Source organism: Scyliorhinus canicula, chromosome 6 (genome assembly GCF_902713615.1).
Source record: "Scyliorhinus canicula chromosome 6, sScyCan1.1, whole genome shotgun sequence".
Taxonomy (NCBI): Eukaryota; Metazoa; Chordata; class Chondrichthyes; order Carcharhiniformes; family Scyliorhinidae; genus Scyliorhinus; species Scyliorhinus canicula.
Window position 1 is genome coordinate 157,394,753 of NC_052151.1, and position 14,688 is coordinate 157,409,440.

A 14,688-nucleotide genomic window follows, 5' to 3' on the forward strand; every position below is an offset into this window, starting at 1 on the left:
AAAACTAGCCTGCACTTCCTAAAGTGGAGGTGCAATGTTGTTGGAGCAGATGTTGGCAGTCATGCAAGAGTAAATCTGACCAGGGACACAGTTTTTTTTTAAATGCACAACATAGTGGAAAGTTTGCTCTTCGGACATTGCTCTGAAGGCCTTGGTGGGGAGGTGGAAAGGAGGAAAGGTGGCCTGTGTCTGCAGGTGGCCAGGAGGCCCTCCAAACAATGTTCAGAAGGCAATGGGAGCTGATAGCCATGAAGGCCAATTCCAAAATTCAAATCCTTAAGGTCCAGTTAATATTGTTATAATTAGTCTTCCTCAATTTAGCACATTCACCCTAGGACCACTCTTATCCTTGTCCACCAGCTAATTTAAAACTTACTGAATTGTGGTCACTGTTCCCGAAATGCTCCCCTACTGAAACTTCTATCACCTGGCCAGGCTCATTCCCCAATACCAGGTCCAGTACAGCCCCTTCCCTAGTTGGACTGTCTACATATTGTTTTAAGAAGCCCTCCTGGATCCTCCTTACAAACTCTGCCCCGTCTAAGCCCCTAGCACTAAGTGAGTCCCAGTCAATATTGGGGAAGTTGAAGTCTCCCATCACAGCAACACTGTTGTTTTTACTCGTTTCCAAAATATGTCTACCTATCTGCTCCTCTATCTCCCGCTGGCTGTTGGGAGGCCTGTAGTAATCCCCCAACATTGTGACTGCACCCTTCTTATTCCTGATTGCTACCCATATATCCTCACTGTCCTCTGAGGTGTCCTCCCATAGTACAGCTGTGATATTCTCCCTAACCAGTAGCGCAACTCCACCCCCCCCCCCCCCCCCACCACCTTTTACATCCCCCTCTATCCCACCTGAAACATCTAAATCCTGGAACATTTAGCTGCCAATCCTGTCCTTCCCTCAACCAGGTCTCTGTAATGGCAACAACATCATAATTCCAAGTGCTAATCCAAGCTCTAAGTTCATCTGCCTTACCCGTTATACTACTTGCATTAAAACATATACACTTCAGGCCACCAGACCCGCTGTTTTCAGCAACATCTCCCTGTCTGCTCTTCCTCAGAGCCATACTGGCCCTATTCCCTAGTTCTCCCTCAATGCTTTCACCTTCTGACCTATTGCTCCGGTGCCCACCCCCCTGCCATACTAGTTTAAACCCTCCCGTGTGACACTAGCAAACCTCGCGGCCGGGATATTTATGCCTCTCCAGTTTAGATGCAACCCGTCCTTCTTATACAGGTCAAATCTGCCCCGGAAGAGCTCCCAGTGGTTCAGATAACGGAAACCCTCCCTCCTACACCAGCTGTTAAGTCACGTGTTTAGCTGCTCTATCTTCCTATTTCGAGCCTCACTGGCACGTGGCACAGGGAGTAATCCGAGATTACAACCCTAGAGGTGCTGTCTTTTAACTTTCTGACCAGCTCCCTGAACTCCTGCTGCAGGACCTCATGCCCCTTCCTGCCTATGTCGTTAGTACCAATATGTACAACGACCTCTTCCTTTTTGCCCTCCCCTTCAGGATGCCCGCTACCCTTTCGGAGACATCCTGGACCCTGGCACTAGGGAGGCAACATACCATCCAGGAGTCTCTTTTACGTCCACAGAAGCGCCTATCTATGCCCCTGACTATAGAGTCCCCTATGACTATTGCTCTTCTGCGCTTTGACCCTCCCTTCTGAACATCAGAGTCAGCCGTGGTGCCAGTGCTCTGGGTCTGATGGTGTCTCTAATGCTGCTGGCACAGGGCACTATCACAAAATGAAGACAGTTTCCAGAATATCAAGCATTGGCCTGATTTGCAACCTGTTGGACACTGAGGGAATGGAATCCCTTTAAAATTTGGTAGAGGGCAAAGTTGGCATTAGGTGTCTACAAAACAATGTGATTTTAATAGCATCATTGTGGTGAATGTGATTCACACCGGATTATAATCTCTATATACATGTGTCTATATTGTAAGTGCAGTTGCACTACCTGACCACCAGGGGAGTAGCTCTGGGAATGCGCGACAATTGTACTGGGCTTCTCCCTTGGCTCCGTTCAGGACTCCTCCCACTGGAGCTGCTGTATAAAGATCAGTGCCACATGGTCAGCCGGCCAGTTCACCGAAAGTTCAATGGCTAACAGGCTGGCTCTGTTGTGAGTATATTAAAACAGCTATTCTAATCCGACAAGCACGTGTCCGTAGAATTGTTGGTTCCAACAATTTAAAATACTCAGAAAACAGTCGAAGAAATCATGGAAGCAGCCCTCAGCCCTCAAGAACTCGACCCACAGGATGCAGAGGCTAAGGAAATTTTTTCCCACTGGCTGAGGTGTTTTAAAGCCTACCTGACAGAAGCCAGCACCACCAGAACAACGGAGGAACAAAAACTCAGCCTACTGCGAGGGTAAGCCACAGAATCTCCACACAGCTGAATCCGGCCGGTTCTTACACCGCAGCGCTGGCAATATTGGACAAAATGTACGTTAGGCCCATTAACGAGGTTTATGCACGCCACGTGTTTACGACTCGCCGTCAGTGGTCTACAGAAACGCTAGCCGAGTTTGTAAGGGAATTGAACAATCTTTCCAATGACTGTAATTATCAAGCCGTTACCGCGGCTGAACATAGGGAGCTTGCTGTGCGGGATGTTTTCGTGGCGGGCCTTAGGTCTAACTATGTGCGCCAAAGACTGTTAGAAAAGGGGGCCCAGGACTCAGACACTACTGTGGAGGCTGCTACCACTATGGAAGTTTCCTTCCGCAACCTCACCTCGTTTCCCGCGGACCCCGCGACCTCATCGTGGACCCCCGACCAACAATCCCCCCAGGCCTGTGCCGCACGGCCCCCCAGCTACCTCGCTGCCAAAGCCAGTTACTCTGCTGCCCCAGCCAGCTACTCAGCTGCTCCAGCCAGCTACTCAGCTGCCCCAGCCTGCCATTTCTGTGGCCAAAGCCAGCACCCGCGGCAGCACTGCCCGACCCATAACACGACCTGCAGCAGCTGCGGGCGAAAAGGACACTTTGCCAGAGTGTGTCTGGCGAAGAAAGCCCCAGCCTCTAACTCTCCCACGGCTCAAAGCATTTGTTCCGCCCCAGCCTCTAACCCTCCCACGGCTCAAAGCACTCGTTCCCTGAATTCACAGGCCTGCAGGCCCCGAAATGCTGCAGCCTGTATGCCGACTCCGCCCCAACCCGACATGTGCGACTCATGGGGGCGGCCATCTTGGCAATCCTCCTCCATGCAGCCGGCCATGTGCGACTCATGGGGGCAGCCATCTTGGCAATCCTCCTCCATGCGGCCGGCCATGTGCGACTCATGGGGGCGGCCATCTTGGGATCCATCCCCTTCAAACTCTGAAACTCACCTCGACGACTACGAACTCAGAGGGCAGTCATCACGGGACCACTCCAGCACAGCTGATCGAGCCGCCGACTACCCGCAACTCAGCGCAGTCACCCTGGATCAATCCCGCCCCAAGCACCTACGAAGTTCGATGGCGGAGGTCCAGATCAACGGGTACAGCACGCCATAGAACATAGAACAGTACAGCACAGAACAGGCCCTTCGGCCCTCAATGTTGTGCCGAGCCATGATCACCCTACTCAAACCCACGTATCCACCCTATACCCGTAACCCAACAACCCCCCCCTTAACCTTACTTTTTTTTTTAGGACACTACGGGCAATTTAGCATGGCCAATCCACCTAACCCGCACATCTTTGGACTGTGGGAGGAAACCGGAGCACCTGGAGGAAACCCACGCACACAGGGGGAGGACGTGCAGACTCCACACAGACAGTGACCCAGCCGGGAATCGAACCTGGGACCCTGGAGCTGTGAAGCATTTATGCTAACCACCATGCTACCCTGCTGCCCATGCCTTGCATCTTTGACTCGGGAGCACCGAGAGCTTTATACATCCAGAGCTGGTAAGACGCTGTTCGCTTTCTAGTTTTCCGGTGAGCCAAACTATCGCCCTCGCTTCGGGCTCCCACTCAGTCCAAATCAAGGACGCACCATTGCTATGCTCACAATTCAAGGCGCTAGTTATTCGAAATTTAAACTTTACGTCCTGCCTGACCTCTGCGCGCCACTCTTATTAGGCCTGGATTTCCAGTGCAACCTCAAGAGCCTCACCCTCAGCTTCAGCGGGCCCCTGCCCCCACTCACAATCTGCAGCCTAGCCACGCTGCGCATCTCCCCCCCTCCTCTCTTCGCCAATCTCACTCCAGGTTGCAAACCAGTAGCTACTCGCAGCAGGCGATACAGCCTACAGGATAGGGTCTTTATCCGATCGGAGGTCCGAAGGCTGCTCAGTGAGGGGATCATAGAGGCCAGTAATAGTCCCTGGAGAGCTCAGGTGGTGGTCGTCAAGACCGGGGGAAAATTTCGCATGGTCGTTGACTATAGCCAGACCATAAATCGCTTTACGCTCCTAGACGCGTATCCCCTCCCCAGAATTGCAGACATGGTTAATCAGATCGCCCAATATCGGCTATTTTCCACGGTGGATCTGAAGTCTGCATACCAACAGCTCCCAATCCGCCCGGAGGACCGCCACTACACGGGATTCGAGGCCGATGGCTGCCTCTTCCATTTCCTCCGGGTCCCTTTCGGCGTCACTAACGGGATTTCGGTGTTCCAACGAGCAATGGGCCGAATGGTAGACCAGTACGGGCTGCGGGCCACGTTTCCGTATCTGGACAATGTTACCATCTGCGGCTATGACCAGCAGGACCACGACACCAACCTCCACCGTTTTCTCCAAACGGCACAGAAATTAAATATCACTTATAGCAAGGAGAAATGCGTTTTCCGCACAAACAGACTGGCCATCCTCGGCTATGTCATGGAGAACGGAGTCCTGGGCACAGACACGGACCGCATGCGCCCCCTTTAGAACTCCCCCTCCCTCATTGTCCCAAGGCCCTCAAACGGTGCTTGGGGTTCTTCTCATACTACGCCCAGTGGGTCCCTCAATATGCGGACAAAGCCCGCCCACTCTTTAAGGCCACACGATTTCCCCTGTCAGCTGAGGCACGCCAGGCCTTCAACTGCATCAAGGGGGACATCACCAAAGCAGCCATGCGGGCGGTGGATGAATCCACTCCCTTTCAGGTTGAGAGCGACGCCTCAGAGGTAGCTCTAGCAGCCACTTTAAATCAGGCAGGGAGGCCCGTTCCATTTTTCTCCCGTACCCTATCCGCTTCAGAACTCCGACACTCCTCAGTCGAGAAGGAAGCACAAGCCACCGGGGAGGCTGTTCATCACTGGAGGCACTACCTCGCAGGTAGGAGGTTCACCCTCATCACCAACCAACGATCGGTTGCCTTTATGTTTGACAACTCGCAAAGGGGCAAAATAAAAAATGATAAAATCCTTTGGTGGAGGATCGAACTCTCCACCTATAGTTACGATATTAAATATCGACCGGGGAAGCTCAACGAACCCTCGGATGCCCTATCCCGCGGGACATGCGCCAGCGCGCAAATCAGCCATCTGAAAGCCATCCACGTTGACCTCTGCCATCCAGGGGTCACCCGGCTCGCCCACTACATCAGAGCCCGAAACTTGCCTTTCTCCAACGAGGAGGTAAAAGCGGTCACCAGGGACTGCCCGATCTGTGCAGAGTGCAAACCGCACTTCTATAGACCAGACAGGGCCCACCTGGTCAAGGCTTCTAGGCCCTTTGAACGCCTTGCGATCGATTTCAAAGGGCCACTCCCCTCCACTAACAAGAACATTTATTTCCTAAATGGGAGGAGGAACTTGGGGAGCAGATAGAGGACGGGACTTGGGCGGATGCCTTGGAGAGAGCCAACTCTTCCTCCTCATGTGCGAGGCTTAGTCTCATCCAATTTAAGGCGCTGCACCTGGCCCACATGTCCGGGACTAGGATGAGTAGGTTCTTTGGGGGTGAGGACAGGTGCACCAGATGTTCGGGGAGTCCAGCGAACCATGCCCATATGTTCTGGGCATGCCCAGCACTGGAAGAATTCTGGAAGGGGGTGGCGGGGACGGTGTCGAGGGTGGTTGGATCCTGGGTCAAACCAGGGTGGGGACTCGCGACTTTTGGAGTTGCGGTAGAGCCGGGAGTGCAGGAGGCGAAAGAGGCCGGTGTCCTGGCCTTTGCGTCCCTAGTAGCCCGTCGAAGGATACTGTTACAATGGAAGGATGCAAGGCCCCCAAGCGTGGAGACCTGGATCAGTGACATGGCGGGATTTATAAAATTGGAAAAGGTCAAATTTGCCCTGAGAGGTGTTTAATCTGTAACTTTATAGTGTGTTAATTTGCGTTGTTGTTAAAATGCTGGGTTGTTCATGGGGATGGGGCGAATGTATATGATTGTTAATATTATTGTTATTTTCGGTATTTTACTAAGGTGCGTCAATGTTGTATAAAATCAAAATTTTTCAATAAAAATTATTTTTAAAAAAAGAACATTTATTTCCTCAAAATCATCGACAAGTTCTCCCGATTCCCTTTTGCCATTCCATGCCCTGATATGACCTCCCACACAGTCATTAGGGCCCTGCATAGTGTCTTCACCCTGTTCGGTTTCCCCAGCTACGTGCACAGCGACCGGGGTTCGTCCTTTATGAGCGACGAGCTGCGTCAGTACCTGCTCGACAAGGGCATCGCCTCGAGCAGGACTACCAGCTACAACCCCAGGGGGAACGGACAGGTGGAGAGGGAGAACGCGACAGTCTGGAAGACCGTCCTACTGACCCTCCGGTGTAGAAAACTCCAAGTCTCCCAATGGCAAGAAGTCCTCCCAGACGCGCTCCACGCAATCAGATCCCTCCTCTGTACAGCTACAAATCAAACCCCCCACAAGCGACTCTTCATTTTTCCTAGGGGCACTACCACGGGAGTCTCACTTCCGGCGTGGCTGAGGACACCAGGCCCGGTCCTCCTGAGGAAGCACGTCAGGGGGCACAAAACTGACCCACTTGTTCAAAAGGTGCGCCTCCTCCATTCCAACCCCCAGTATGCATTCGTGGAGTTCCCGGACGGTTGCCAGGACACAGTATCCCTTCGGGACCTGGCACCCGCTGGATCCAGCCCCCCCCCCACCCCCGCTGAGGAACCCCTTACCCCGTTCCCTATGCTGCCGCCACCTCGCGTCCCCGATTCCGCAAGCTCACCCCACCGGTTCCACGCGCCAGAACCAGCCCGCCCCCAGCGCCCCCAGTCTCCGGTCGAGCCAGAGGTGTATAAAGTTTGGACGAGACCCGCCCCGGAGTCTGCCATCGTACCCCAGCTCTCAACACCCACCCAGCCACCGCAAGAGGCTGCAACCCCGGTGCTCCGCAGATCGAAAAGAACAATTCATCCACCGGACAGACTAACTCTGTGAGCCACCACCCCCGCTGGACTCGATTTTTTTCACAGGGGGTGAATGTGGTGAATGTGATTCACACCGGATTATAATCTGTATATACATGTGTCTATATTGTAAGTGCAGTTGCACTACCTGACCACCAGGGGGAGTAGCTCTGGGAATGCTCGACAATTGTACTGGGCTTCTCCCTTGGCTCCGCCCAGGACTCCTCCCCCTGGAGCTGCTGTATAAAGATTAGTGCCACATGGTCAGCCGGCCAGTTCACCGAAAGTTCAATGGCTAACAGGCTGGCTCTGTTGTGAGTATATTAAAACCGCTATTCTAATCCTACAAGCACGTGTCTGTAGAATTGTTGGTTCCAACAATCATACATCACGATAAACTCTTTCAATCCTAGCAAAGATCATTCAACCTGTTTCTCATTGAATAGAGTGCCTCATTGCCCTTCTTTAAGTAACAGTGGATGTTGTATTAAAAAGTGATCATCAACTACTTACGAGTTACTCAATTGTGAGTTGATTTTTTTCCAGCTGTTTTGTAACTCTACAAATTTTGGGGTCTTTCAACCAATGTTGCAAATTGTAAAAGTCTCCGGGAAATGGAAAGATGTTTTGGTTATTGCAAGGCTTCTGCATTAGTGAATCCTTCCAGGCACTAGTAGGCATTGCCCTTGAAAAAGAGCAGGATATGGAAAATAAACAATGGCCTTCCAGAGCAAATCATACTGGTGGAGGAGGTTGAAGTGGCAGGTGGAGTGGTGGGGTGGGGCGGGGAAAGGATTCTCGGCAGAAAGCAATGATGGAAGATGTTGCAAATTTCTCCCGTTTCAGAGGAGCCAGGCACAAATGTTCATTACCATGGTCACTTTCAGAGCCACTGGCAATGTCGTCATTGTACTGCTCTGCCTGCCCCAGTGGCAGCAGCTGGTGGAACATTTCAGTGCTGATGTCCTTACTGAATACGGATGGTCTGCCAATTGTTCCTCATAGATTCAGGTGGCAGAATTGCTGAATAACCTGGGCAGAAATGTCCTTCCGCCAAAAGGCCTTCTTCCCCTTCTAGCTGCTTGTTCTGTTCTGCATGAGCGCTGACCATTCTCCAAATCATGCTCTTTTCTCAGGGAAATTCCTAAGGTTTGGAGAAACTGGCTTGTACGCATGTGCTGAAATCAGCAAAAGGTCATTTAGCAGCTGCCAATCCACCACCTGTAGACTTTTGAAACTTGAAACAACGATATTAAAGCACCAAACATTTGTAGAATCATAGCAAAAAGCATGTTTCAATCAATAATTGATCTGTAATTATTTGATGATCTCTTTGAATATTGCTGGTGGGTTAAGGGAGCTGCTGACCAGTTCAGTTATTCTAGGTTAAGAGAGGGCATTAATTGGAGATGCAAAATAGCATTTACTTCCCACCAATATTCACTCCACAAGATATAGCGTCCTCACCAATGTAAAAGTCTGGCATGATTCACCACACAAATGTTTTCAAATGCTGCAGCTCTACTTTGGAGGCCTAAGGCCACTTGTCATGCTCAAAACTGGGCATTAATGATCCCAATTTCTCGACCAGTTACTTTGATAGGAGCAAAACAATGATTAATGATGGAAAATATGAGATGAGAACGTTTTAGCATCGAAAATTGTGTTTGGCAAGGAGATCCATACAATCCACACAGCTGTTTTGTTGGATAGTGTGCCAATATTTTTGTTACAAAGATCAAAAAGAAAGTTACCATACCTTTTAAACCAGCTAAGCCTATTTTTCCGGAGCGACCAATTGCACCTTTTTGGCCTTTTTCGCCAATAGGTCCTGCAAAAAAAAAATTATACATGGTTCAACAAAATCTCTCAGGCTATTTTATTTCATACGACCTTGTGGGGTTAATCCCATCATTCAGAATTTTGGAAATGTTGATTATTTTCAAGAACACTTGTTTTGAGGTTTTCAAGAAAATAGGTATATGGCAGGACACCTGTAAAATGCAGCAATAAAAATGAATTTCTACTTGCCTCCGTAAATCTATAGGCCTGGCTATCATTCCCCACATAATTTTGTCAAACATGCATGCACACAAGGAAGTTAAGCTAGACAGATGGTTCACTGAATCAATGAAAATGAATTACGAAAGCACACGTGTAGGCAACCAGGAATTGTGCAGATGGATGTGATGTAGATTAATTTGCAGCAATTGATATTTTGGCATTAAGTGCAATCACTGCTTTTGTTGTAGGAGTAAGAGCTTCTTTCAATAAAGAAGTTATATTTTTCTTTTTTAAATTTAGAGTAGCCAATTTATTTTTTCCAAGTAAGGGGCAATTTAGTGTGGCCTATTCACCTACTCTGCACATCTTTGGGTTGTGGGGTGAAGCCCATGCAAACACAGGAGAATGTGCAAGCTCAACAAGGACAGTGACCCAGGGCCGGGATCGACCCTTAGGATATAGGATGGGAATAGAGGGATTCAGACCCCGGAAGTGGAGAAGATTTTAGTTCAGATGGGCAGCATGGCCGGCGCAGGCTTAGAGGGCCGAAGGCCTGTTCCTGTACTGTACTTTTCTTTGTTCTTTGTGAGGCAGCAGTGGTAACCACCGTGCCACCTTGCTGCCCCCGTAAAGAAGTAACATTGGGCAATGATGGCAAAGTTGTATCTTTATTTCCTACCCCTATGTGCCCCGAGAACTGGTTCCCCTTGGTGGCATATTTTTGAAATGCTGCAATTCTTGTGATGAAGGTGCTCCCATAATAGCATTAGATAGAGAATTCCGGGACATTAGCCCAGCAACAAGTGAAGAATTAGCGATGCTTGCCGAGGATGTTGAGTGAATCGGATGAAGTTGGAGTTGATTGTGTCCAATGAATGAATCTGTGCTTCAACTGCACTGTTTTAAGCTAAAGTTACGGTACAAAAATGATAATAAATATAGTCACTCATGTTTTAAAGTGAGAGTGATTTAACATCACCCCAGTGGCAGACCTCAACACATTGTTAAAAAGTAGCAAAAAATGAGGTTTGAACTTTTGTTCCAAAACTTTGGAGGTCTTCACAGATTTAAACAGAAATATTTCAAAAACTGACATTTGATCCACAAATACAAATAAGCATAAACACACGGAATAACCAGTTAGTCATTGAATTCATTCTCTGGCTGAACTATGTTAGTGTGTGACCTCCTGTCCTTTATTCTAAACAAAGGCCTGACCACTTGCAAGTAGTGATCATTAAAACAAACCATGTTGTAGTTGGTGAGCTAATGACAGCTTGAAGATCCATTTATGTCCATGAGACATGTAGTGGCTGTTAAGTACTTCTTGGGTGGTACAATCAAGAAACAGCCAGCTTGTGGGAAATAGTTCATTTTCGGAATGCAGGAGATCATTTTGAATTCAATATTTTCAGAGGTCACAACAAGCATATTTAATATCCCAACCAGATGCACTAATATGTAGAATTCATATTCAATTTGAATATACAGTGAAGATAAACTGAGTATTCTATATTTCAATATTAACTGAAATTTACTTTAGTTATTTACAATAATAACCACAGCAAGGACGACACTTTCGGCAAAGCCTTCTTCAGGCACTCGGAAATAAAGAATTCTAAGAAGCCAATTTCTGAGCCTGTGGGAATGTGGCACAGGAGTTCACAAAACATATTCATAGTAAATGGTAATTCGCCTGATAAGGAGCAGTGCTCCGAAAGCTAGTGTGTGAAACAAACCTGTTGGACTTTAACCTGGTGTTGTAAGACTTCCTACTGTGCCCACCGCAGTCCAACGCCAGTATCACCACATCATAGTAAATGGGTAATACTATTCAGCATAACATTGCAATAATGGAACTCTTGTTGAATTTTCCCTCCTTCGATAAGATGATAAGAACAAAAGTAAGCTATTTCCCACCTGAATCCTGATCTCAATTGGCTGACCACTTGATATTGTTACTTAATAGCTATTTATTTAAGTGCTGAAAGCAACAACCATCCCAGCATCCACAGGCCATGAAGTCTGATAACATGCAAAAATGGGTGCAGGGATTGCGATGCACAATTAACGATTGTTTTGATGCACACTGCAAATAAATGAAATCTGTCCATGATCTTCTTAAAGCTGGCAAATTTCCCTTCTAAAAATAAATCCCCGAAATCCCTCCTTCTTTTTCAGCAGTCACTCAATGTCAACGATCACTTGCTTCCACACGGGGGAGGCGGGTTCTGCAGTGGCTGAACAGTCCAATCCTGGATCCGCAGACTCTGCCACAGGTTTGGCAGGTGGTGTTTGATGAGGTGGGTGGGCGAGGTGCTCTGGATTCTGCGTTCTCTTCCCGCTGTTTACGCTTGGCCTCTGTGTGCTCAACCTTATGACGCTCGAGGTGTTTGGAGCCTTCGCAGATGCTTTTTCTCCAGTTTGTGATTTCTGAAGCAAGCAATGCCCACATGTTGATAGAGGCATTGCATTTATTAAGGGAGGCTATCAGAATGTATTTGTAGCGTTTCCTGTGCCCTACTTTTTTTTTTAATTTTAGAGTACCCAATTATTTTTTCCAATTAAGGGGCAATTTAGCATGGCCAATCCACCTATCCTGCACATCTTTTGGGTTGTGGGGGTGAAACCCACGCAGACACGGGGAGAATGTGCAAACTCCACACGGACAGTGACCCAGAGCCGGGATCGAACCCGGGTCCTCAGCGCCGTAGGCAGCAATGCTAACCACTGTGCCACCGTGCTGCCCTCCTGTGCCCTACTAATGATCGCTTGCCCTTGCGGAGCTCGGAGTAAAGCACTTGTTTCGGGAGTCTTGTGTCAGGCATGCGGGCAATGTGGCATTGGAGTTGGTCCAGTGTGACCAGTGCCTCAATACTGCGGGCATGGCCTGGGAGAGGACGCTCACATTGGTACGCCTATCCTGCCAGTGGATTTTCAGGGTTTTGCAGAGGCAATGTTCTCTCCCGAGATTTGAGGTGTGCTGTATATTGTCCATGTCTCTAATGCAGGGGGATGTGGACCATGGCTGCTCTGTAGACCATGAGCTTGGTGTGGGATTTGAGGTCTCAGTCTTCAAACACTCTGTTCCTCAGGCGTCTGAAAACTTGACTGGAGTCTATGCTGGATTTTGTTGTCAATTCTGCTCACATCTAGAGGAGGCTCCCGAGGTAATGATGGGCACTATTGCTTCATAGTGCCAGGGTCCCAAGCTCGATTCCCGGCTTGAGTCACTGTCTGTGTGGAGTCTGCACGTTCTCCCTGTGTTTCCGTGGGTTTCCTCCGGGTGATCCAGTTTCCTCCCACAAGTCCCGAAAGATGTGTTTGTTAAGTGAATTGGACATTCTGAATTCTCCCTCTGTGTACCCGGACAGGTGCCATAGTGTGGCGACTAGGGGATTTTCACAGTAACTTCATGCAGTGTTAAGGTAAGCCTACTTGTAACACTAATAAAGATTATTATTATTATTATTATTATAAGGGAAATTATCCACATTGTCCAACGGCTCACCGTGGATCTTGATGGTCGGGGGGCAATTATGTGTGACAGGAGTGGGCTGGTAGAGAACCTTTATTTCCAGATGTTTAGTCTGAGGCAATTCTCTCATAATACTATTAATCTTTATTAGGGTCACAAGTAGGCTTATATTAACACTGCAATGAAAGCTTGGCCTCTGAATGAGCGCACACACAGGCATTGTCTATATACTGTAGCTTGATGTCAGCGGTTGGGGTGGTCTTGGTTCTGGCCTGGAAGCAATGGGAGGTTGAACAGTTTTCCACTTGTCCGGTAGGTTAGCTCCACTCCAGTAGGGAGCTTCAGGGTCATGGGGTGGAATGTTGCTGCGAGGATGGAGGATGGAGGATAGAAGATGGAGAAAAGCACTGGTGAAATGATTTAGCCCTGTTTGACCCCAATTTGCACACATCTTGGGTCTGTGGTGGTCCCGGTGGTGAGGATATCGACTTGCATGTCATCATGGAGTAGGTGGAGAATGCTGACCAATTTCTACGGGTAGCCGAATTTGAGGTGGTTGATCCACAATCCCTCACAGTTAACAGAGTCAAAGGCCTTTGCGAGATCAAAGAAAGCCATGGACAGAGGTTGATGCTGCTCCCTGCACTTTTCCTGGATTTGATGAAGATCAAGTCCATCAAACCTCTTGATGGGCGGTGTTGTGTTACTGGAAAGAATGCTAGAAGTCGTCCAGTAGTTGAAGGAAGGTTTATTGTGCTACACAACTTAAATGATTGCGTGAGCTCTTACTTACAGAACTGCACTTGTAAAGGTTACACTTCTCTGTGCTCTGCAACTAGGCCTGACCACACTAGCAGACCTGAGCTCACTTCCGTCCCTGTACTCCTCACCGTCTCTTCAGCCAAAGTGAGGGGGAGGGCGTTCGGCGTCACTCTTATACGTCCCCGTGCTGCCGCCTGGTGGTATTTCCATTTCCCATCAGCCCCTTCTGTACACACTCAAGTGAGGTTCACTACATGCGGAAGCCACATTGAGACTCAGGAGAAGCTCTTACGCCACTGGGAGGATGTGATTGAGGAGTATTCTCATGATGACATTTCCCATGGCAGAGTTGGGAAATCCCTCTTTAATTTCCGCAGTTGGACCTGCCTCCTTTCTTGAAGATGGTCACAATTAAGGCGTCTCTGAGATCACCCAGCATGCTCTTTTCCTTCCACACAAGGGCGATGTGGACTGGTTTAGCTCAGTTGGCTGGACAGCCTGTTCATAATGCAGAGCAAGGTCAACAGCACGGGTTCAATTCCCGTATCGGCTGAAGTTATTCATGAAGGCCCTGCCTTCTCAACCTTGCCCCTCGCCTGAGGTGTGGTGATTCGTCACCACCAGTCAGCTCTCTCCCTCAAAGTGGAAAGCAGCCTGCGGTCATCTCTTGTAGCCACAGTATTTCTTTGGCGATTCCAGTTCAGTTTCTGGTCAATGGTAAGCACCAGGATGCTGATAGTGGGGGAATACAGTGATGATTATGATATTGAATGTCCAGGGAAGATGGTTAAATGGGGGTGGTCATTGCCTGGCACTTGTTTGGCTCAAATGTTATTAGCTACTTTTCTGCCCAAGCCTGAATATTGTGCGGGTGTTGCTCTAAATGGACACAACTGTTGTTTCAGTGTTTGAAGAGTTCCAGCAGTCCTGTTTGGCTCATGTTGTCACGAAGATAAACCTAGAACTTTTGATTGCTCATTATGGTGTTGATAAGCCTAACAGTTTTTCCTACATTAAAAAATTATTAAAAGTTTCAGTGGCTAGCCTTTGCACCAGAAAGACATTCCTGTATGCTGAGAACAGCTGCTTCAGGAGGTAACGATTGCCTAGATCTAGTCAAAG

The 14,688-nt window shown here is 48.7% G+C and overlaps 1 protein-coding gene across 4 annotated transcripts in view; it reads right to left on the reverse strand.

Moving 5' to 3' along the window:
- Positions 1 to 14,688, reverse strand: part of colec11 (collectin sub-family member 11) — a 44,580-nt gene that overhangs the window by 11,063 nt on the left and 18,829 nt on the right. For all 4 annotated transcript variants that reach the window (XM_038800341.1, XM_038800339.1, XM_038800340.1 and 1 more), the window contains exon 4: positions 9,082 to 9,153. In XM_038800341.1, coding sequence (XP_038656269.1) covers positions 9,082 to 9,153 — 72 coding nt within the window. The remainder of the gene's footprint in view (positions 1 to 9,081; positions 9,154 to 14,688) is intronic.